We start from the raw sequence: 23,661 nt of genomic DNA on the forward strand, positions 1-23,661 counted from the left end.
TACAGCGCACTGTTGGAAAAGTCAGTGCCGGCATATTGAGAAATGGAAAGGAATTGGACTGACTAAGGGAAAATTTAGCGAATTTGGTTCATGGCTCCCAGCGTTGTCCTTGCCTACCAGCAACATTTGTTCTTGTCACAGCAATTACCTGCAGCACAAATCAAACTGATTACCGGTATGAACAGCCCAGAGTACTGGAAAAGCCAACAAATTTGGGACAAGGCACTCCTCAATATCGACGTTGTCGTCTGCACTCCTCAGATACTCTTGGACGCGCTTGACTATGGATTTGTCTCTTTTCGAGAGACTTCTCTCATCGTCGTTGATGAAGCCCACCACTGCTTTGGAGATCATTCCCTAAATCTGATCATGAAGAATCATTATCATACATTGCCAGACGGTGACTCTTTCTGGTCGAGACCGGCAATCCTGGGACTATCCGCCAGCCCAGTGACCAGAAAGAGCGTGGCCGAACTTCAGAGACTTGAGGAAAATCTTGGAGCCAGATGCGTGGCTCCAACCAAACAGTTGGGAGAATATACAGCATTCGCGAACGCCCCGAAATTGCAGGTTGTAACTTATTCGGACAGTCCATGTCGTTCCTTCCCAATTCTTTCCGCACTCACAAGCATCGTGAATCAGCTGGAGATCGATGATGACCCCTTTGTGCAAAAGCTACGCTCTAAAAGTGGTTTACAGAGTCAAGAGAAATTGAAAAAGATCATTACAAAGAACAAAACTCCCGCCATGGAAGAGCTGTTTAGATTTCAGAGATCAGCTGTCGATCTCAACGATAGTCTGGGCCCATGGGCAGCCAGAGCCTACATTACCACCTGTCTTCAAAAAGTCCAAACGACGTATTCGGAAGCTCTGCAATCACCCACTAGCTCCGATGGCGACTCTATTCCATATCTTCGCCGCACTCTTGAGCCACTGTTCGGAATGATGGTACAGACCTTCTCAGACCCTCCTGGTGCTGGTGACTGCTCAGCGAAGGTTGATGCGTTGATCAGCCTCTTAATTGACGAACACCAGCCAGCGACACGGGCCTTGATTTTCACTAAAACGAAATATGCAGCATGGGCTCTTACGAAGCTTCTTCACACTCATATTCAGATACAGGACTATCGTCCATTCTCTTTCGTCGGCTGTTCTAATCCCTCCCATCAAAGTATCTTCGATTTTTCACAACCCGTTGTTCAAATCCAAGCTCTTGACGCCTTTCGCCGTGGTGAACTCAATCTTTGTATTGCAACTTCGGTTATGGAGGAAGGAATTGATGTTCCCGCAATGAATCTAGTCATATGCTTTGACGAACCCTCTAACCTTCGAAGCTTTGTTCAGAGCAGAGGCAGGGCACGGCACCAAGAATCCAAGTTTATCATGTTTCGTCATATGCAGGACGCTGATACTAAACTTGTAAAATGGCACACGGTAGAAGAAGAAATGAATCTTGCTTGTGCTGAGGAACGGCATGAACTGGAAGAGCGAAGAGCTAGAGAGAATCACGAAGAAGTTGGAGGTGAGGTATTCCGTGTCCATTCCACGGGGTGAGTATCACCTCTCGAGAGCCTCCAGCAAACGAACTTACAAGGACCAGTGCCACCTTGACTTACGAAAACTCCCAACAACGGCTCCAACGCTTTTCCGCCATTATCTCCCGGCGCATCGAGCCTGGAATGGCAACTCCGCTATACGTATTGAGTGAATCATCAAATACTGATGTGCGTGCTACAGTGCACCTGCCAAATACGCTTGGCCCAGCCTTGCGGGTCTTCCAGTCAAAATTTGCCTGGAGAACCGAGAGAATGGCAAAACGAGACGCAGCATTTCAAGCATACAAATTTCTCTACGAGTCAGGGCTCGTTACGGACAACCTTATCCCCGCGGATCTTTCTGAAAAGGATTGTCTCCTGCAACACGAAGACCGAAACATCGAGAAACGAGATAGCGTGTATTCAATTCCACCACAGTACGACCCATGGCCAGAGGTGACGGAGCTTCTGGCAACGAATGAGACTTTATATTCCCATGCAATTCAAACAACATCTCCCAGCAACGATTTTCCTGCCATGTCATTACTCCTTCCAATGAAGCTTGATCGATGCTCCTTCTTGTTACATGAATCGTTCTCAGAACAGATCAACATATCTATCAGTTCGGGTGTGGAAGTTTCCAAATCTTCGCTTGAGATATCACGAAAAATCAGCTTCCACTTGCTGAGCACTATTCTTGGTAGACGAATGCGAGGAGCAAAGATAGACCAGGTCCCATTGGTTGTAATTCCAAATATCCCTCCTGAAATGCTCCAAACCTGGTATGAACAGTATTCTGGAAGTCGTCCATTCGTCGAGCGCATGTCGAACGGCGATGAGCATACGCGAGAGCTCTTACTGAAAGTTGCTACCAGGAACATCCCTTACGTCTTTCGTCCCCATGTATTTGAGGAAGCCACGGGAGATGACGACAGGCCAACGGTCCGTGCAACAAAGCTGTCCAGAAGACTTGACTACTTGTCACCACAAAATGCCGTTCATGGAACTGGGGTGGCAGCTCAAGAATCATTTCTACCTGCCGACTGCCACGTGCTAAGCCTTCCCGCATCATACGGTCAATTCATGCTGCTTGTACCCTCGATGACCCATATATTTGAGATCTTCCTTCGCGCTGCGGAAGCATCTAAAGGGCCATTGTCGCCGTTGGCATTAAAGAGCACGAATCTCGTTTCCGAAGCACTGACCATGTCTGCAGTTAGCACTGTGAACTATCAGCGCCTAGAGTTTCTCGGAGATGAATTACTCAAGTTTTACGTTTCAACCCAGGTATTTGTGGACTATCCCAATCATCCCGAAGGCCTCCTCACCCTGCACACTGGCCGTATCGTGGCAAATTCTCGCCTACAACGAGCGGCAAGAACACTTGGCCTAGACAGATTCCTCACAAGGGTGAAATTCTCCGGACAAGACTGGACGGCAGGAGCACGTCCTGACCAGATCCAACAGGACAGGCCGGCACCGAAGCAGTACCTCTCGTCAAAAGTACTTGCTGATGTGATCGAGGCTCTCATTGGAGCAGCATATATTGACTCCGAAACGCAGGCCAAGGCTCAAGAAAAGGTGATCAACGCGATGAAACTGTTCGTTGGCGAGGTTAACTGGAGAACCCCGGCGGAAAACATTGCGAATTTGCCAGTAGTCAAACCCTCCGACGCAATCGCTGGGCAGAAATTGCAACCTGTCGAAGGCATGATCGGTTACAGTTTCAAGCAGCCTCACCTGCTAACCGAAGCGCTTACTCACTCCAGTTACGACCGTGGCATCTCGTCATACGATCGACTTGAATTCCTAGGGGATGCAGTGCTGGACCACATCGTGAAGATCAGACTATATCACAATTCTGAACTACTTAGTCCAGATGAGATGACTCTGCGACGTCATGCCCTAGTCAGCCATGCCGCATTATCGTTCTTCGTGCTCCAGGCTTCACATTCCTCAACTACTACCACTGTCGAGACAGACCTCAAGACTAAACATGTTACAGAAGGGGAATCAAAGCGCACAATTTACCTATCAGACTACATCCATCTAATCGACAATCGAGACTTGTACCAAGCTCGAGAGAAAACCCTCACCAAGTGGAAAGAGGTGCAACCCAGCATATTGGAAGCATTCTTATGCGGAAAGGAGTTCCCATGGGCGAAATTACTGAGTTTGGATGCGCCAAAGTGCTATTCAGACATCATCGAGTCTATTGTCGGCGCGGTCTTTGTTGATTCCGGAGCAAGCCTCGAAGCTTGCGAGCAGGTACTGGAGAAGCTTGGATACATGAAACTAGTAAATCGGATCACAAGCGCCAGACTGGGTGAGGTCTATGCAATACATCCTGAGGCGGCTTTGAGCAAGATGGCAACCAATATTCAGTACGTCTCTGAGAAAAGAGCAAATTCAGGCTGGAGGTGTAAAATCATGATCGATGACAAGCGCATCGCCTACGCCACCCAAGCAACGTGCAAGGACGAAGCTCACTGCAGAGCCGCCCGGCGTGCAGTGAGAGCTTTGGAGGCAAACAAGAAGAGGAAGACAGGCGCTGTTGAGTCTCCAACCGGTGGCGGCGAGATGGCTCTTGAGCGTAAGATGCTCGACTAGGATGGAATCGTTGTGTCGTAAAAGTGCCTTGCTCCTGATGAGATTCTTTCGGAGTTGGGGCTGGGTCATATTGGATATGAGATCACGAATTCCGGGTTACGTGCCACGAAATTAATGCAGATTTTTCCATGGGAGGAAAAAATCCGTGGAACAATATATGCCTCACTTGGTAGTCCGAAGACGACTCCTATGTAGAAAGATCATGACCATCTCTCATAGATCGATTTCCCTGCGGAGGTCAGCGGCAGCGGGCTGATTATTGAGTTTTGACTCCTTTTTTTCATATCATTCTTGCTTAGGAACTTCGATTCACGAAGTGTGCTCTGCAACAATATCTTTTACGGGATTTTCCTTCCCACGTCTCACATCAATCAACAGACACCCCCGAGTGAAACGCCTGGCTTTGCAATAATGACAACATCCGTGTCCCCATGCGCTGAAGGAGGCTGCATCACGCTCCCAACGCCTTGATTCATTCAACCTCCTCCCCTCCCCCGGGGTAACCCCTTCTCATTTTGCACCATGATTTCCTGATAGCGATGAATTCAACGACTAGTCGCACCGTACCGAGAACTCAAGAGGACAAGGACAATGCAATACATTCATCCCCTGAATGCTCCTCCGATCTCTGTGTCTGGATCTTCTGATTCGGCTTCATGACGCATGCCTCACTCAAAAGTCCATGCCCACAAGAAACCCCTCAAAGATGCGCATGAATTTCGCAACGAACGCCTCAAGATGGAAGATGACCTTACTGCCCAAACGGATACGATGCTCGTAGAAGCTGGCCCAGCGGACGATCTCCGGCTTGAGGGTGTCGTCCACCTCGGGCCTGTCAACAAGTTTCCAGCACAGCGTCTTGAGCACCATCGTGGCGGGGATGCAGTGAGTGAGGAGGTCGTAGAGCTTCGCGCGCGTCTGCAAGATCATCTCCGGGTTGCGCTGCCGCACGATGTCGGCGGCGATCTGCTCAATCAGCGTTTCCCAGTCGGGCGGCGGGATGGGCGTTTTCTCGCTGGGCTCTGGGTGCTGAGCGTAGACGGCCTCGAACATGAGCAGAGCCTTGCGCAGATTCCGGCCGGATTCGCGCGCGATGCGTTCGTTGAGCGCCGGGATGGCCTTCCAGTTTTCCTTTTTCGCGGCTTTGGCCAGTGCGTCGCTGATCTCGGCTTCCGAGGGCGCGGCCACGCGCATGAGCAGTGTTCTCGAGCGGATCGGCGCGATGATCCCTGCCGTGCTGTTGGCCACGAGGATCAGGCGGACGTTGTTGCTGTATTTCTCCATGGTGCGCCGGAGCGCCGCCTGCGCGTCGCGGGACAGGCTGTCTGCTTCGTTGATCACCACAACCTTGAAGCGTTGCTTTGCCGTCAGGTCGACCTGCTGTGTCTGCGCCACCTCCTTGAGAAGATCTTGGATCACGACCCGGTCGTAGTTGCCGACGTCACTTGGTGTGATTTCGAGGTGGTAGACTGAAGACACGATGTTGAATTCGACTTTGCGGTTTGAGGAGGTCGTGAACATGCGGGCGTCGATTTTGATTTTCTCGGCTCCACTGCCATACAGGGCGCGGAGCGTGGCGAGGATGCGCGTCTTTTTGCCTGCGCCGGATGGCCCGTAGAAGAGTAGATGTGGGAAGTCGGGAGAGGAAGCCTGTTGGCATGAGCTGGGAGTTAAGGGTTTCGGCGGGTTTAGGGTGGACGTACGAGAGCAGAAAGTCGATCAGAGAGATCTTTATGGTATGTGAGAGCATCTAAAGACCGAGGCCGCAGCTTATCGACTAGGAGTGCCATGACGGGTGTATCAAACTCAGGACAATTGAAAGTTGAATCCTATCTGACTGTCACAATTGGGATTAACAAATTATTCAGACGCGTCAGGAAGCGCGTAAAGTGGTGGAGGTCGAAATGACGTCGCGATTCGGTGAATCCCACCACGTGCCTCACGTGCCAATAGTCCCCCTGAGCCTGACAACACGAACTACTATTACTAGTACCGACAACGCAAAGAGCAAGTCTATTTCAAAAGGAGGAATAATCATTGAACACCATGGTGTCTAGCGCGGATATCTTTGTCCTTCCTGGTACCACCTTTAGTGCCAAACACTCCTACAGAAGCTCGAGAATCATCACCTGAAAGGCGAAGTAGCATGCTCAAGGGACTGCCCGATCATGAGCAGATCTTGCGATGTAAGTTCTGCATCCTAGCGTGTTTCCCTCCTTTTGTGTCATACAGTTCGTTCTGTCTGAGTTTGTCTTTATTCCTCGGTGGAAGTCGCGGTGGTCTGGTCGCCTGCTCAAAAAGACGCAGCAATGTCGGATCCACGGGTTTAGTTCCAGGGGCGTTATCATATCTCATTGCAGCATTTGCCGCATCTTGCAGTGCCTCAGAGTCTTTGATCAATTGCAATATCTCCGGAGAGTTCTGAATGTTTCGCAATACAGGTAAAATGTGGTTCTGCTTGATATCCTTCATTGCCTTGCACCACCGTTTGTATGAGTGAAGAAGGCTCATGATACCATCATATGCCATGTTCAGTGCATTTTCGACTTTGCTTGGCCATTGTCTCAGTCTAGGGCTCTGTAGGAAAGGGTGATACACATGGGCATCAAAGACGTGGGTCAAATGTTCCAGCAACACGAGTTCCGTTCGACAAGGTAAGGTTGTATACCTGGAGAGGGTATCAGTACAAAGTTTAATGAAATAGTTGGCGTGACTTGCTTGACGATAAGTTGAACCATTTGCCGATAATTACACCAAAGGTCGATGGTGGTAGGATGGACCTCAAATGGTGCCAGTGTCTTGATATATGCTATGTTGTGGATCTGTCCCAGTACCTGTCTGGCTGATTGTTGTACCTGTGCAATAATGATATTGGAATGCTCAATCAGTGTTCCAATAGAATCTTCATGAAGACGAGTATTGGGCATGAGCAACGAAGTGATCTCGCAGATATGATCTGCTAGCATGGCGAACAGGTCTTTGGAGGCATGTGGCATATCTGAGTATTGGAGGTGTAGCAAGAAACTCGGTAGACTACTGAAGTCTGGTTCTTCCACCAGGTGAGGGCTTGGTCGTAAAGGGGTTGTATGGGCAGTGGATGCTGAGTGTTTCGAGTGACGGGTTCCATCCTGGTCCGTGTCGTTGGAACAAGGAGACGAAAACTGATCATGATTATGATCATGGCCAGGCTCCGGTTGATCTTGGGTCAAGTCAAACTTGAGGTCAAGATACTGAGCGCAAAGCGCAATGAATTCCGAGTCTTCAATCTCGGGAGGTTCAGCCATCGTGCAGCGCTTGCTTCGCTATGACCAGTCTGAACTGAGGTTGAATCGCTTGGAAACAATGTAACAAAGCAGAGAAAATTCAGATAGCTTTGTAGTCAAGGAAAGAGCGATCATAAACGAGCATCGGAACTTCACCAACCCTCATGTCTGATATCACAACAATGCGTGTGAGAATATTCACTGCATGACTTACAAGGCAGGGATCCAATTTGGTTGCACGCTGAGCGCAATCATCAATCCTCGGTACAACAAGCGCTCATACACAAAGAGGCTTGAGCGACCCAATATGCAAAGACTGCGACAGAGAAACTCATGGTTTAGAGAAGTGCTTCTGGTACCAGTGACCTCGGTGTACGTTTATTCGAACAGAAGGTTGGCAATGCAAGAATTTGCCAAATGCAGTCCAACACAGGATATATGGAAAGACGACCTGCCTTCGTGGAGCAATTTTGGCTCTGCAAGCTACCGTCCGAATTGAGAGCATGACGCCGACATATCCTTCTGGTAGAAAGCTTTTGCTCTCCGCGCACTGACTAATTGGCACCTCATTGAAAGGGATGTGACAATTTAAAGTAGGGCGGTTGTTTTGCAGCATTCGATCCGGACATTTGAAATTATACACGCATGATACAGTAACAGACTACAAATGGTATATCATTGTAGCCCCCGGAACGACCAGCCTTGAGTATGCGCATTACCAAGAGCAGAGCTATAGGCAGCAGATTCCCAATTTCCAGGGACACTTCTCTGCTCCAGTGTTTCCTCGGGTGTTTCTGGCTTTGCCGAGGATGGCTCCCTTGGTTGTGAAGAAGATCGGGCAGTAGGTCGAACTTCAACGTCGGGTTCTGAGTGATAACGACCCTGCGTCCGATGAGATTCAAAAAGGCGATTCTCAGAGGTAGTAGCGGATGGTGGAAATGTCCCTTCATCTCCGATTTCGCCTGGTTGCGCAGCTTTGGGACGGACGAGATCAGGATAGCTCTCCTCAAACTTAAAATTTGGAGGAGGCTTTAGATCATCGTCATCACCGGGTAACTGTGTATCGACAATGTTGTTTCCAATCCTCTGCAGGTAGCGAGATATTATGGCTTGAACCCACTTGTAGAAGAGATAGAAAGCTGTGATAACGCCGAACGCAACCATCACCCAGCTCACATTAAGCGCTCGGTCTCTACCAGTCGTCGACCTTCCAGAGGACCTTCCACCGAAAAACCCGGTGTTTCTCAAGTTGATCCAATGGAAAGGATTAAGCACCATGGACCTTAAGAAACTCAACACCCCCATAGAAACCAGACCTTTCACGAAATGCTGACCCCAGCCACTACCAGTGACCTTGGCCTGGTTAACTTCGACACGCTCCCACATGTCTTCGTGTCTCATAAGAGTATCATAAGGATCTGTGTAAATATTGAGGATTGGATCCGCGATGAAGCCCAACAGAAACATGACGAGAATCATGACAAGCACTGTCAGAGCCCCAGACACCGGTTTGCTGCCAAGATACTTCTGCAGGGTGAGCCTGTTGAAACTGAATTGATAGCCACACTGATGGCATTTCCATAGTGAACCCTCACGTTGACTTTCGGTCCTTGCACGTCGTAGACAAAGCTCGTGCACATATCGCATTCCTCCTTTGCATAAGCAGGGTTTTATGAGCCGGCCATATTCATCATCGTTCTTGTACTCAACTACTGGACGTTGAAAGGATACAGGGAGGCCTGGAGGATAGAGAGTGACAGTGGCGGGCACATCTTCCAGGCAATAGCGGCAGGTTCTGGTAGGATAAGTCCAGGAGGAACTTGCGGCGTGTAGAGGAGGATCCATGACAAGGTTGGTTGCTAAAGGTACTCGCCCGGTTTCAACCAATATCTATCGATGGCATTGCCTATCTAGTGGAAAGCAGAAGGGAACTCGCATGCTCTTATTGTGCGGGAGAGATGCCCATCCGTCCCGAGACTCGGACGAAAGAAAGCGTTTAGATCTGGTAGGGATGGTATTGGAAAAGCAACAAACCGCTGTAACATGGGATTGGCAAGTAGATAGGATTGGTGAGAAAGTGAGTACCGGGACTATCTACCAGACGCAGTCAAAGGTCACGGTGGCATGATTGTGAATGGGAGAAGTAGAAGCGGGTGGAATGTGAGGGAGGCCAGGGCAGAAATAAAAGAATAGTAAAGTACGGAGTACGAGTCCTTGCCTGCAGGCACACCCGCACCTGCACTTTCCTTCAGTTGAAGTCGGAGTCGGAGGGCCAGCCTTGGCAACGAGCCAAAAGTGGAGGCGTATCAATTCATCGCGAGTTGGGCGCAGGTGAACGCGGCATCTTGGAGCCTCGTGGAGAAAGCTACAATTCTACGATCACAGCAACCTCGCCATCCCATTCGCCTTGTTGATCCCAACCATCATACCTGGTCTATTCGATAGCCAAATACAATTCTCTGACGCCTTGTCCAGTGTCCACAACCTGTGACATTCTCTCTTCTCTACACCACCCAGAGCTCACCGCCGACATGGCGGACAGATATTCTTTCTCTCTCACAACATTCTCGCCGAGGTAGGCTTACCCGTCAAACTGTGTATGAATCTGCTAATCTTCGATAGTGGCAAGCTCGTCCAAATAGGTATGGAGTGCTTCAGATGTTCCGCCCGCCCAAAGCTAATCTCGCAATCCAGAATATGCCCTCAATGCGGTCAATCAAGGTGTCACCTCATTAGGCATAAAAGGTTGAACCAACCTTCTCGATATATGAATGGAGTCTAAGAGTCTAACCGTGTCTTTGCAGCGACGAATGGCATAGTGCTAGCTACAGAGAAGAAATCATCATCGCCTCTCATCGATCCTCCTTCCTTGTCCAAAGTTTCCCTCATCACACCCAATATAGGTATGGTTTACAGTGGCATGGGACCAGACTATCGGGTACTTGTCGACAAGGCAAGAAAGGTCTCACACACGAATTACAAGCGCATCTACAACGAATACCCTCCCACCCGCATACTGGTCCAGGATGTGGCCCGCGTGATGCAAGAAGCTACACAATCAGGTGGTGTCCGGCCGTACGGCGTGAGCTTGCTCATTGCAGGCTGGGATGATGGCATCGAGCCAGAGACTGCAGAGGCCAAAGAAGGCGAATCAGAAGCTGAGGCGAAACTGGCAAGTCGGAAAACAGGTGGAATTCTAAAGGGTGGCCCAAGTTTGTACCAGGTCGACCCCAGTGGCAGCTATTTCCCTTGGAAAGCTACTGCCATTGGAAAGAGTGCGACCAGTGCGAAGACCTTCCTGGAAAAGAGATACAACGACGAGCTCGAGCTCGAGGTAAGCTTCGGGTTGTTTCGCGCCCCTCCGTGCTCTGTACTAACACTTCCGTAGGATGCCATCCACATTGCTTTGTTGACACTGAAGGAAACCATCGAGGGTGAGATGAATGGCGATACTGTCGAAATTGGCATCGTTGGCGAGCCGGCAGATCACTTACTAGGTTATGAGGGTGTCGAAGGATCAGTTGGACCTCGATTCCGCAAATTGACAAAAGAGGAGATTGAGGACTACCTGACGAATCTATAAGTGGACTGGCGAATTTTCCAAGACCAAAAAAGGGTGATGGAGGACGATGTACCAATTCCCTTCTCGAAGTCTTGCCACAATCGAGATAATATTGTATTCTCGGAAATGTACTTCTAGACGGAAGAGCTCGTCTCCCTAAACAGGAATCTGCATAGCTACGGCGCCGTGGATTTGACAAGGGAATAACCATTGGTTGCACAAAACTAGACTCCACGGATATCTTATGGACGAGCATCCAGTTGCTCTACATCATCCGCCCGATATCATGCTGCTTCTAGAAGCTCCTTGGCCAACGTCCACAACGAGCTAATAATCATTTTCCCATCATCTGACGACTAGTACTACACGACGACTTTATCAACTGTGACAGTGTACATGAAAAACCACAACAGCTCATCCCACAAACCATGCAAATTGGTTGTAATGCATTATGTTTTCATGGTTGTACGCAAAAGCACACTACTCATGCGATTCGACCAGCCAGACTATCGAGCAATAGTATGAAATTCGGAACCAAGAAACGGCGCGTCACATATTATCAATCGATTGCTCCCTACCTAGGTAGGCCATTCCATGACCTCCCCTGAGCGGTCTAGACAGGGGAAACCCCAGAGAGTGCCAATAACATGTATATCCATATCTCGGCCTCGCAATTCCGGTCTGCGTAAGCTGTCCCATTTATTCTCCCAAAAGGCCCCACATCTGTATTGCGGCCTGTATGATATGTATGATCAAATAGGCCATCACTTACTCGTATAAGCCAGACACGTGATCATTGTTTCTGGTAATGCCCATCCCCCCCGAGCGTTTCTGCACCCTTACTCACCGGCTCTGACGTGACCGCCAGCACATGGGCCAAGTGAGCCATCGACATGAATTTTTTCTTTCTTGAAAGCTCGACACTCTCGGTCAATCCAGAATTCTGGGAGGATCAACACGTTGTCATTCCAGGTCAACATACAAGAAAACCTGACAACAATACCATGTCAACTATCAGGCAATTGATAGCTTAGAGGCCTATCTTGTAGGGGATACCCTACCGCATCGTCCCTACGAGTACATCACTTGTGGCTGAAAAAGACAGGAGAGAGAGAGAGAGTTAAAAAAGCGACGGATCCACAGGTCTCTTTTCCCAAGCCCACCAAGACGAAAAGACGAAAAACACATCGGAAAGAAAACAGCCCAGACCTGAGGGGACGCAGCCAAGGTGTTTCAGCATTCCGTCATACCCGGTACCAGGTCATGGTGCCCGCATCCTTCTGGCAATATCGTTCTCGTTCTTCGAGTGCGGTTGCCTAATAATGGCTCCTCAAAAGGACAAATTGGACTTACCCGTGCTACAATAGTCAGGGCAGATCGCGCCTGTGTATGTGACGGAATCTGCTTCGGGAGCCCGGTAAGGCACAGAAATAGTAGGTGAAAACAGCTTCCAGGTACAGATCATGCCAACGCCTAGGCGTGCTAATCTGGCGCGTGGATGCATACCCGTCCGCCCAGCACTCAATTGCTGGCTCTCTTGGATAGGTCCATTCCAAGACCTACCGGTAATGGAGGCATGTGTGGTATCCTTGTGTGAAGTCGGTACTCTGTGCTTACGCATATCTTGAGAGAGACCGAGCCTCGTTAAGAGGAAAGTTCGGAGTTCGGTGTATTTGGACGTACCTCTAGCGGTGTCGCCCAGAGGGCACCCGAGGTTTGGGAGGTGAAGATTCTTCAATAGCGGGTGAAACGGATTTCCTTGTCTGCTTACGAGTAGACCCTCACCAAGAATGGCTTCTTCAAGATGCCAAAACTGGCGCTACCCTTGTGAAGTATGTACTATACAAGGTAAAGAGCGGGTGGAACATACCTAGTATGTATGTACGAAGGCGTCTGTCTTTTTGGGTTGTAAGACTGTTGCCCTCAAACCTCGAAACGCTGTAAATGGCCATGTGCGGAGCGACTGCGCCATTCAATCATATTCAAAAGGCTCATCGCGTAGCCAAGGAGTATGAAAGGGTCTTGTGGCTCGATATGCTTCATTGCTTGATTTACATCTAGAGATGATGAAGTCTGATGTTCGCGAAACTTAAAAGAATAGCAAACTTTATAGCCTCCAAGTGGAGTAGTGATCGCCCAGGTAAAGGTATCAAAGCCAGGTCCATTTTCATGGTTTTCCTTGTGATGCAGAAAAGTCAACCCTGCTCATTCCAGTCAGGGAGATATACGCCGCCGCAATGCAAGTCTGTTTTTAGAAGCAAGAGAAAGACCCCGCGAAAAATCAAGTAGCCCAAGCCAAGCGTATCGTGAGAGGTAAAGTAAACAAGTCTTCCGCTCAATTGAAGACATCCAAATCATAACCATCGTAAAAATGAGGTCAACCCTAGCCGTACACATTACTTTCTTATGGCATATAGCAGACATTTCTCCCACCAATCTCGCAATCCTAAGACTGTTGCTCGGCCGTCATCTCGCTTTTCCGTGCCGTCTGGGTTACCCATGATGATGGCGAACACCCAAAAGACTGCCGACACCCATGCAGCAACAGCGTTGCCGATGCTGATTATGGGCGATACAACATGTATGAAGATGAGACAAGCAGGGCTGAACTCGAAGGTGTGAGCACTGGTCAACGATCTGGCACAGATCATCTGAAGATGATTCCGGAAAACCGGGCCGACCATTCGTATTAAGACAGTGCTCGAGGAAGATTCCCGTCTGCATATCCGTAGAGGAAGTAATATGATGATAACTAAAACAGCGAATATTGAGAAGATGGCACTGAATAAGCAGTGCAAAGGATCTAGAAAGGACATCCATAACTTTCACCGTCAGCACCTGCGGAAGCCAGGGATTGACTGGAGTCCACTTACCAATATCCATATCGCATGGTCAGCCTCTTTGTCAGCCTCGTCCTCGGCTTGGTGTTGTTGTATGTAACGAAGAACAGCCGACTGGTCTTCTATCATCTCAGATTGCGCATGACTGCCGATGGGCGCCTCTCTATGTGCTTGTGAACTGATGTATGACTCTCTGACATCCTCCTCGCCCACTAGGCCCCTCTCTGCCTGGGAAGCATATTGAAATGATTGTTTGTTCGGAAAGGACTTGAAATCCGAAGCAACCGTTGACCCGGATTCGCCACTAGAAACAGAACTCTGTGCTCGATTGGGGTCTGTCCGTCGCGAAGCAACAGGGGCTTTGTTGCCGGGAATGAAGTATGTTGGCGAAGGTCGGGATAGTGAGGAATTCGGAGAATATTGACAGTATTGGTGAGGAGATCTGGGACTGCTTCTCCGGTCATAGTAGGCAGCGGAATGGCTCATAGGCGGGGGTTCTGATCCCGAACTCATGGTTACAGATCTGGTGACGTCGGGCGTCTCGCAAAGGATGTCTCATAATCGGGTGAGGAAGCAACGAGGTCTGCTTGGGAGATGGAAGACCTGGTTGAGGAGCTCTAGTAGGATACACAAGAGATGACACGGGCAGCAAAGACATGATATACCTTATGGATTGCAAGAAGGAGACACCACCTCTTGCTCGTCCTTGCCTGCCATGGCCATGGCAAGGCTTGGCCGCCTGGGCTATTCTTCTGGGCACCCTTGGCATATTTCCTTTGAACGCTGCGAAAAGCCGCTACAGGGCATACAATGCATGCTGGTGATTGCTCCAACTCTTCATGGCCGCAGGTACTAAATGGCCACGTCGCCCACGGCCAAAGGAATGCTGTTGCTGTAAGTATGATTGCAAAGGGTGAGTATTGATCAATCTTGGCGAGTTGCTCGGAGGGCTGCAGCGGTTGCAATATTGACACTCACGATACTTGGCATTTGACAGAAATACCACTGTTTTCGAGACGGTACGCGGATTTTTCACATAATCATGACGTCCGACGTTGAATTTATCTCCGGTTCCAATCACCTAGAATTGTTACTTTGATTGTGGGCACATCCAGGGTATGGTAGGAAATGGTACTAAACACAGTTTTGATAATGAAGGATCGTACTTAACGGATTGTTTTGCTTCTACCGAAAGATAACTGTTGAGAGCTCATCGTGGAGACATGAGCACCTCAAGTTGAGTGGAATGGATGAAATGACAAGAGGTGGAAGAGGATATGCAACCACGATGTATGTCAGAGCCGTGTCTGAACGAGCTGTATCAAATACGGACTCAGCATTTTTGGGGCGTCTTGGCAGTGACCTGTGAGCCTTCTCCTCGTCCCTCCTCGTCCGTTCGCACTCCCTGATGATCTCCGCTTTGAGCCCTCAGGACGTGTATAAGGCTCGGCGGGGGCGTTGGCAAAATATCTTTGCATGCCCGAATAGCCTTACGACTCAGAAAATCTGCTTTTCTTAGCGGTGAACCGGTTCGCTCAAACTGCTGATTGGTGAGGATTTGTTTGCCAGATCTTAGCCCTCCGCTTTGTCTTGTCGCAATGCCCTTCTGGTAACATTTGCCCAAAAACAAACGGCTTGTGCAGCCCACTACTGACGGAATTCTGCGACGCGTCAACAGCCAATAAGTCATTGCGCAGTTCCTTGAGTTCAGGCTGTACCCGAAGAAAATCTTCATTTTGATGGGAGCCTGACATGCGCTGTTTCCGAGTGATCATGCACGCCTTTTAGGTCTACTCTGAACAACGTCACACGTTCCGCATATGATTATGAGGATTCCTGATCCATGCAATTCTATGCTATCCTCAAAAGGTGCAACCAATCCAACATAGGTGTGTCATTTCTCCGACATGTGGAAACTTCACGGCCTGATCGGATCGGATTGGAACACTTGATATCATTGTCTTCATCAGGATTGAAAGTTTGTGATATCTCACCAATGTTCACATGCACCCAGCCACCGTTCTTGTCCAGCGCAAATCGTGAGCCAGGAGAACTCGACAGAGACCGCATATGATTTCTAATGAGCTTATTCTCAGGGACCTGGTGCTCATGATAAGGGGTCAGTATCCCAGGAATGAACATGTAAGTATGCCTGTGAAGACTCACATCATCGCTCCCCTCATCGCCGGAATACCCCGGCATGTCCTTTATTCCATCGTCCGGGATCATGCGGCAGACCAAAACTTGTCGCCAAGCTGGTTATGCTTTCTTGCGTTCTCCGTAAAATACGCACCGCCGAGGCTCAGCTAATGAAACCCAATGCTGTCAACACTATGGGACGACATGGGTGATATAGTTCACGATGGGCCTTAGTCACCTGCCGGCTGCCCGGCAGGTGAAGCAAGTTGGTATGCTCGCCCAAGACGAGTTGTTGTAGTATGTGACTGTCGTGTGCCGAAGATAATCGGCCGATATATCCATTTAAATCTCCTCTTGACACGTGGCTGTCCAAGAGTAATGCTCCGTCTTCTATCATGGAGTGGCAGCTTTGAGATCAAGAGTTGGAGACATAATTGATCGTTCCTGCTCCTCAGCCTGACTGATTTCAGGTCCCGTGATCCATGAAGCCTTCAAGTGGGATCTTGACAAGCATGAGTCAACCGCTTAGGATGATGCCTCTGGCGGATCTCAACCTCCAAGCGTTGGGCTCCCAATTACAGTGTTCATCGAGGGGCTTGACCACATTGTCGCCGTAATAACACCCCTCTACGGCTATCTAATTCGGGGTGCTTCCTAGGAATCCTCACAGCGGGACTGTTTCATAACTGCTGTTGGCTACTTTGGTGCTCTGCACCCGAGAGAAAGAACCTATTGAATGTGCGCCTCCGACGCTTGTTGTTTAGACATACCACTGTAGCAGTTTGTGTAGGAGCAAGGACATTTAAGCATGTACAAAAATTTCATTCACTATTAGGTCCCATGCTGTCTTATAAATGCGTCACCTTCTCTGAATAAACATGCCACTCTCAGGCCCGGGCTCATTGCAGAAAAGAGTAGCAATGTCCATGGAATCGTACAACGACCCAAATTTACCACAACCGGACTTTGACCTGGGATCGTAGCATCTGATCCATCTCTTTGTGTTCAACAGATGTTGTGGCGTCGGTACAACAGATGTTTGTCAAGGTGAAGGACGGAGAGACCAAGGAACTTGTTCGGATGGTTGAAGTGTCCAATTCACCCAACCCTAAAAGAGGGCCTCGTTTCAAAATCTCCCTGTTGTACCACGGGCCTGGATTGAGGGTATGTTTGGTTGTGGGCAACGCGGCTGGCCGACGGAAGTCACTGTGCAACTCAAGAACTCTGAAAACCCCGGGTCTTGATAACATGCGGCATTCCGGATCTCGTCTCCAAAGCACAATCGATGTTGGTTACACGACAGACTGGTGTCAGGTCACGACGTATCTTTCGAAAGAGAGCACAGTGCCACATACCTTGTGCAATGCATTTGGAGACTGGAAAGGGGAGTCCCTGGTCTGGGAGGGGAGAGTCATTATTTTGACCTCCTCGAAATGCTTCTTGGAACAATCTCGGGCATGACTTTGCATCTATATTTTATGGTGCAAACTCCGGGTGGGAGACGTCCAGCCAGGGAAAGAACCAATCAATACCCGGTCGACAGTCTTCTGACGCTTGTTTGACATAGAGATCAGGCTGACGGATTTTGTCTGTGCGACCCTCCGCGTGGGTTGAACAGGGTTGGATGCTGTGTCATCTGTTTTCCGAAATGTGCGGGCCTGCAAGCTACCATGCTGCTTGGTGTTGCATATCAACTTGGTGCTCAAGAAGGGTAACCAATCAAATTGATCTTGTACTTGACATTTCCTGTGCCGGAAGAGGTCAAACCCCTTTACGTTTGGGCTCGAGCTAAGAACATCGTGCCCAATGGAAAGGTCGAAATATATCAATCATCTTTCGTCGACTTGATAGACATATGACGGCAACTGAGTGCTAGGACGCTGAACGGAGTGTAATGCCCTCAGAATATTTGAGCGACAGGCAGATTGCATCCATGGGCCTGTCAGGATTCTGATGCTGATGCCAAAGCGCGATGACAGCTGCCCCAGGTAGCCTTTGTATGCCATGACTTGAGGGTGACATGCACATCGTATCGTTTTAGGTTGGCTGGGATAGTGTGGAACCTGTCGGGATTTAAGCTGATATCGGCACCTAGACCCCGTTTGCTCTGGGTGCTCAGCGTCCATTCCTACAGGGTGCCGTGGCACCCCCAAGCCACATTCCTCGACATGCGAAGTCTAACGAAGCCGTAACCTTAGCGGCAAGTCCACGCCTTGAATGACTGGGTCAAGTGGGTTTGCTCCCCAGCCGCACTGAATTAGCCACGGCAGATGGAGGCCTGGAACTGACTCTCGGTTCCTGGATTTCTTCCCCTTTGGTCGATTCCTACGCGAGCTACGTACCGGAATGCTGGAGGAGTCTGACACACCCCAGCTGCACTTGCAGTCGCGATGTATCGTGCTCCATAAACGATGGACCGATGGCAAGGCCTTCAATCCTTCAGGCGGCATGTCAGGGGGCTGATTGCGGTCGTGGGATGGGATGGAGTTTGTGACCAACATGATCAGGGTTGATGAGGAGGCGGCTGGCGACGGTTGGTCACGATTAGATTGTCTTGCCGGAAGGTGGTTGCGGTGGTGGCTTGCTCATCACGACCAGGTTTCTCGAAACGGGGGAAGATTGGCAGGTAGCTCGTGGAGGAGAAAGTAAGCTAAGATGAGAGGGCGAGGGGCTAAGCTGGGTGTGGAGAAAGAAGCTCCATGGAGGGCCGAGGGGGCCTCGTTTTCATCCCAACCTAACTGGCAGCAAGCGGGTCCTCCCCTCGCTTCGCCATCCGCCGGTCATTCCCAGGAGTCCCAAGTGTCCCAAGCGTCCAAAACAGAGAGGCCCACTGTTCGTCTGAAGGCTGCTCGTCATGAAGGTGGAGCCGCTCAGGGCACCCTAGCCATGCTTGGTTTCGTTAGCAGGTAAGCCTCCGGTCAAGCCAAGGCCCATTCTTTTTCCGTTAGGCTTTGCCTGAACAACCATGCAGTAACTCCTTGGGGTCCTGCAGGTTGCAAAGGATACTAATAGTATCCGGCTCTGCGCCTACACATCACTGCTGAATAAGTCGGGAACACCCCGATTTTGCCTTCGAACCGCCTGCAGATTGTATGACTGTCTGCCGAGTCACTGTTGTGTGATTTGAGGGTCACTCTTCCGGACCACTTAAATCTGTGAGTATCATGATCATGATGAATTGCTGAGGAGCTCGATGTGATCTACAATGGCGGAGTTTGAAGTTGAGATTTTGGGCTTGGTATGGAGAACTTGAGTACCTGGGATACTTACGTGTAAGAGCCTAAGAGGAGGCGCTCGGTACTCGGTACGAAGTACGAACGACTATACCTGAGGTACACCCAGAAAGGCAGACAGTAGGCGACAAAGTTATAAGTCGCCACACCCTTACCAGTTATTTGGGTGGTTTTCTAGGTGTCACTCCCCGCCTATAAGCCTAGTCGACAAGGACCCCGGGTCAAGCGACGACGCCCCCCTAACTAGTTGCGAGAGTGCCCGTCTTCTGCCTGTGTCATCTTGGAGACTGGGACTGATCTCCCTGCGGCCCCTCCCAGTCTCGAGCCTTCTTCCCAGATCCTCCAAGCGCCTTCGCACTTCGTGCTTCAACGCCGACCACTGGCGCAGGACCATGGTTTGCCGGACCACGGAGGGCCCAAGCGTCCGCCCCACTGCAGTGCCCTGCCAGTCAAGTTGCGCCTCACGCAACCTTCCAGACCAAGACTCCACAACCGAGCCAGCCCATTTAGAGCCAACGTCCACGACCACCCGCTACCACCGCTAGCCCGCACTGCCTAAAATGCCTGTCGATAGTACCGACCAGGTGTCAGAGCCCCCGACTGTGAACTTGATCCAAGCATGGCGATCTCAAACCCTACCCTTAGCGTCCTCCTGCTTTTCATCGTGTGAAGCCCAATCTCGCAGAGGTCTCTCTCATCTCCTGTCACCGTCATCTTCCGCTCAGTGTTGCCTACCATTTTTCTGCTTCTTGCCATCCTTTTCTTCATCCCCTCGTGCACCCAGAAGGCTGTTGACTTGAGCACAACCAATTGCCTGCACCTTATTCTTGAACTATTTATTCTCCATTCTATGTCGTCGTTGTCGCTGCACAGCCTGATAGCACTTTAATGCCCACCGGCGCGGCTTTGAACCAAGAATAACACGCCCGACACGGCCGCGTGCTTGTTTGCGTCCGTATACGCCAGCGAGCTCTTCGTCGGCCAGGAGCGCAGAAAGCATCTAAGAGGAGGATCCAAGTCGTCAGCACATACTCGAATTTACACCCTCTTTCCACCCATCCGTAGTGCCACAACTTCGAGCCGGCTACTCTACGCCCCTACCAGCTATGGCGTTGGTTCCTCATCCATCGCCTCCTGGTGTGCTGGGACTGCAGCACGGAGCTCACTTCGGCCAAATTAATGGTGCCGCCCCTGTCGACGCGCATACCCAAAGACAGCGCCTTCTAGGGCAATTGAACGAATCCACCTGGCAAAGAATTGGTGCGTGTTATAGCTTCTAGTCCATACTGCAGATCTAATCAATGCCCACAGGCTCTCTCAATGAATTGCTTGGTGACCATGAAGGTGCGCTCTTTGCATACGAGCAGGCCCTCAGACACAACCAATGGTCAACGCAAACATTAAACGCTATCTCTTGTATCCTTCGGACAAAAGAGAAGTATCCAGAAGCCATGGAGTATCTCAAGAATATCTTGAAAGTGGAGCCTGCCAATGGTGAAGCTTGGGGGAACCTGGGTATGCTTTCTGCCCTCGTTGATGCTTACCTTGTCTCACATTCATAGGCCACTGCTACTTGATGATGGATAATCTCCAGGAGGCATACACTGCTTACCAACAAGCATTATACTATCTTCCAGATCCCAAGGTGTGTAACACAGTGTATTTTCTGGAGTATACTGTCTTACTAAGCTTTGACAGGAACCCAAATTGTGGTACGGCATTGGCATCCTCTATGACCGATATGGATCACTTGAGCACGCCGAAGAGGCATTTTCTCAGGTCATGCGTATGCAACCAGACTTTGAGAAAGCCAACGAAATCTATTTCAGACTTGGCATAATCTACAAGCAACAACAAAAGTTCCAGCAAAGTCTCGAGGTCAGTCTCCACAAATGAGGGAGGTTGTCTGCCATGCTAACCTTACATAGTGCTTTAAATATATTGTCAATGATCCTCCTCGACCTTTGAATGAAGAGGACATCTGGTTCCAGATTGGTCATGTTTACGAACAACAGAAAGATGTATGCCATACACCTCCCAGCCGAGTTCCATTACTGACCTCTTCGCAGTTCGAATCAGCAAAATCGGCATATCGCCGCGTTTTGGAGAGAGATCCGAAGCATGCTAAAGTTCTTCAACAGCTAGGGTGGCTGCACCACCAACAGAGCAATAGCTATGCAAGCCAGGACCAAGCCATTGAATATCTTGAGCAGTCGGTCAGCTCAGGTGAGTGATACCGTGACAAGCTGGGCCTTCCTCTATTCCTAACATCTATATCAGACAACCAAGATGCTCAGAGTTGGTATCTCCTCGGCAGGTGCTATATGGCACAACAAAAGTTCCCTAAGGCCTATGAAGCGTACCAACAGGCAGTGTACCGTGATGGACGCAATCCCACATTCTGGTGCTCCATCGGTGTCCTCTATTATCAAATCAACCAGTATCGTGATGCGCTCGATGCTTATTCTCGTGCAATCCGATTGAATCCCTACATCTCAGAGGTCTGGTACGACCTTGGGACTTTGGTAATTTCCTTGTCATAATTGGACCTAACCTTGTGCTGACCTCAATTAGTATGAATCTTGTAATAATCAAACCTCTGATGCTCTTGATGCATATGCAAGAGCCGCTGAGCTTGATCCGACGAATTCTCATATTAAAGCACGCCTTGCGTTGCTAAGGAGCGGAGCCGCTACGGGGCCCAATCAGCACAATGCCCCAGTACCGCAAGATGTTCATCCACAAGCTTATCAAAATGGCGTCGGAGTACCTCCTGGCCCTCAATGGGGCGCTCCATCAGCTTCTAGTCAGCAATCACAACCACCACCAGTTGATCCTGCAAGAGTATCAGACTGGACTCGAGGCATTGCAGGGATACAACAGCCACCACATCAAGTCAATGGCTTCGATGGACGAGATGGTATGAGGGCTCCACCACTACGGGCGCCGTCTCCGCGACAAGATGGCCCGCGCCTGTACGGTGAATCTTCTCGCCAAACTCCAGTGCGAAAGATGCAATCCCCTTCGCCTAAGATGCAATCTGCAGTTCCAGGAATGTACCCTCCCGGGCCTCCAACGCTTCCTCAGATATCGATGCAGGAGCGGGGGCCTACCTTTAATGCAGGAGTAAGGCCATCACCCACCATGAATGGGGCTCCTCCTCCTCACACGAACGGTACCGGCAATACACTCCCACCGTATGGGCGGCCTTTCAGCCCACCGAGCGAGCTAAGACCCTTGCGTGACGAAAGACCGCCATCACCAGGGTCAACTTTCCGTCCACAGCCGTATCAGTCTGGCCAAACATTCCCCAGCATTGCCAACGGTGCTCCACCTCCGCCTCCACTTCCATCCGTCGACGTCCCTCGAGAAGACCGCCCTCTCTCGGCCATGAAAAGAAATCGTGAATGGGAGGCAGAGCCTGGACCGTCCAAGAAGATTGCGAATGATGAAACTCGAGCACGATTAGAAGATCCAAGCCGCCGTAACAGCCCACCAGGTCGGCTTCCCACTCCAAAAGATCACTTCCGCCGTAGCTCTTCTGAAATCCGTCGGGAGAACGAGCGTCGAGCCAATGAGAATTATCATCCATCTGAAGCTGCCCACCATCCATACAGTTTGCCGCCCCAACAGATACCTTCAATGCAATCCATATTGGATGGACCGAAAGAAGACCGCAAAGAGCATTTGGAGCAAGCCGCTCGCAAAGTTGATGTCGACGAGGACTACGATAATAATAGTGAAGATGACAAACGTGCAGCTGCAGCTGCAATCAACAGTCCGCAGGGACCGGGGCCACAGCCAACAGCGACCCCAAAACCAGAAAACACGGCATAGTCACGGGCGTCTTGTTGCTTGTTATGTATTTTGCCAAGGATGACGCGATACAGCAGCGACTTGATGAAGCTGTGGATATTGGGAAAGCCATTCTTGATCTATCATGTCACTCTGCTTCCTTTGTAAATGACTCTTGTGTATTTCAGAAATCCATGATTAACGAGCAAAAGAACCACTTGATTTGGACTGCGCAGTTCCGCTAGTGTATAACAAATAGGCCTTTTAAAAAAAGGAACACTATAGTCTGAAACGTCGGGAGAGCCCCTGCTCCGACGAAATTCCTACTTTGAATATACCCGGTGATTTAGAATGGAGACCGACAAAGGATTCACTGGAGTCACGTGGCGAGGCATCTTGGGGAAATTCAAATTGTCCTCTCCGAAATGCCAAGATATCTTGGCGCACTCACAGGAAAGTTTGCTCCATGCAATTTCATCACATCGACTTGAAAACAGCTTGAATTATTGTTACTCTCGTCGACTGTATCTGACGCTTTGTTCAACAAGCAACGAAGATGTAAGTTCACTTCAAAAGCATCATCCTTTGCTTCATGCTAATATTTCAATTAGGTCTCACCGAAAGTTCGAAGCACCGCGACACGGTAAAACCATATTATTTCTCCCCGTTGAAAAATAGCCCGTG

At 49.8% G+C, this 23,661-nt stretch overlaps 7 protein-coding genes across 7 annotated transcripts; 3 read left to right on the plus strand and 4 right to left on the minus strand.

Annotated features, from left to right (window-relative positions):
- Window positions 1-90: 90 nt before the first annotated feature.
- A1O9_05353 (uncharacterized protein) lies at window positions 91-4,145 on the plus strand (the record flags this gene model as incomplete). Its single annotated transcript, XM_013404572.1, has 2 exons — window positions 91-1,522; window positions 1,579-4,145. 2 exons carry the CDS (start codon window positions 91-93, stop codon window positions 4,143-4,145), a joined length of 3,999 nt encoding a protein of 1,332 aa, XP_013260026.1.
- Window positions 4,146-4,817: 672 nt separating this feature from the next.
- Window positions 4,818-5,935, minus strand: A1O9_05354 (replication factor C subunit 5; the record flags this gene model as incomplete). Its single annotated transcript, XM_013404573.1, has 2 exons — window positions 4,818-5,795; window positions 5,849-5,935. The coding sequence occupies 2 exons, from the start codon at window positions 5,933-5,935 to the stop codon at window positions 4,818-4,820; spliced, it is 1,065 nt and encodes a 354-aa protein (XP_013260027.1).
- A 457-nt stretch (window positions 5,936-6,392) lies between these two features.
- A1O9_05355 (uncharacterized protein) lies at window positions 6,393-7,429 on the minus strand (the record flags this gene model as incomplete). The annotated part of the gene is made up of 2 exons (XM_013404574.1): window positions 6,393-6,813; window positions 6,860-7,429. 2 exons carry the CDS (start codon window positions 7,427-7,429, stop codon window positions 6,751-6,753), a joined length of 633 nt encoding a protein of 210 aa, XP_013260028.1. The 3' UTR covers window positions 6,393-6,750.
- Window positions 7,430-8,083: 654 nt separating this feature from the next.
- A1O9_05356 (uncharacterized protein) lies at window positions 8,084-9,253 on the minus strand (the record flags this gene model as incomplete). The annotated part of the gene is made up of 1 exon (XM_013404575.1): window positions 8,084-9,253. One exon carries the CDS (start codon window positions 9,251-9,253, stop codon window positions 8,084-8,086), a length of 1,170 nt encoding a protein of 389 aa, XP_013260029.1.
- Window positions 9,254-10,313: 1,060 nt separating this feature from the next.
- On the plus strand, window positions 10,314-10,991 carry A1O9_05357 (proteasome subunit alpha type-2; the record flags this gene model as incomplete). Its single annotated transcript, XM_013404576.1, has 2 exons — window positions 10,314-10,742; window positions 10,797-10,991. 2 exons carry the CDS (start codon window positions 10,314-10,316, stop codon window positions 10,989-10,991), a joined length of 624 nt encoding a protein of 207 aa, XP_013260030.1.
- Window positions 10,992-13,366: 2,375 nt separating this feature from the next.
- A1O9_05358 (uncharacterized protein) lies at window positions 13,367-14,323 on the minus strand (the record flags this gene model as incomplete). Its single annotated transcript, XM_013404577.1, has 2 exons — window positions 13,367-13,792; window positions 13,844-14,323. 2 exons carry the CDS (start codon window positions 14,321-14,323, stop codon window positions 13,367-13,369), a joined length of 906 nt encoding a protein of 301 aa, XP_013260031.1.
- Window positions 14,324-20,288: 5,965 nt separating this feature from the next.
- A1O9_05359 (glucose repression mediator protein) lies at window positions 20,289-23,019 on the plus strand (the record flags this gene model as incomplete). The annotated part of the gene is made up of 8 exons (XM_013404578.1): window positions 20,289-20,442; window positions 20,494-20,697; window positions 20,745-20,827; window positions 20,881-21,060; window positions 21,111-21,203; window positions 21,252-21,408; window positions 21,463-21,707; window positions 21,757-23,019. The coding sequence occupies 8 exons, from the start codon at window positions 20,289-20,291 to the stop codon at window positions 23,017-23,019; spliced, it is 2,379 nt and encodes a 792-aa protein (XP_013260032.1).
- Window positions 23,020-23,661: the final 642 nt, after the last annotated feature.

Source organism: Exophiala aquamarina, assembly GCF_000709125.1.
Source record: "Exophiala aquamarina CBS 119918 chromosome Unknown aczIA-supercont1.4, whole genome shotgun sequence".
Taxonomy (NCBI): Eukaryota; Fungi; Ascomycota; class Eurotiomycetes; order Chaetothyriales; family Herpotrichiellaceae; genus Exophiala; species Exophiala aquamarina.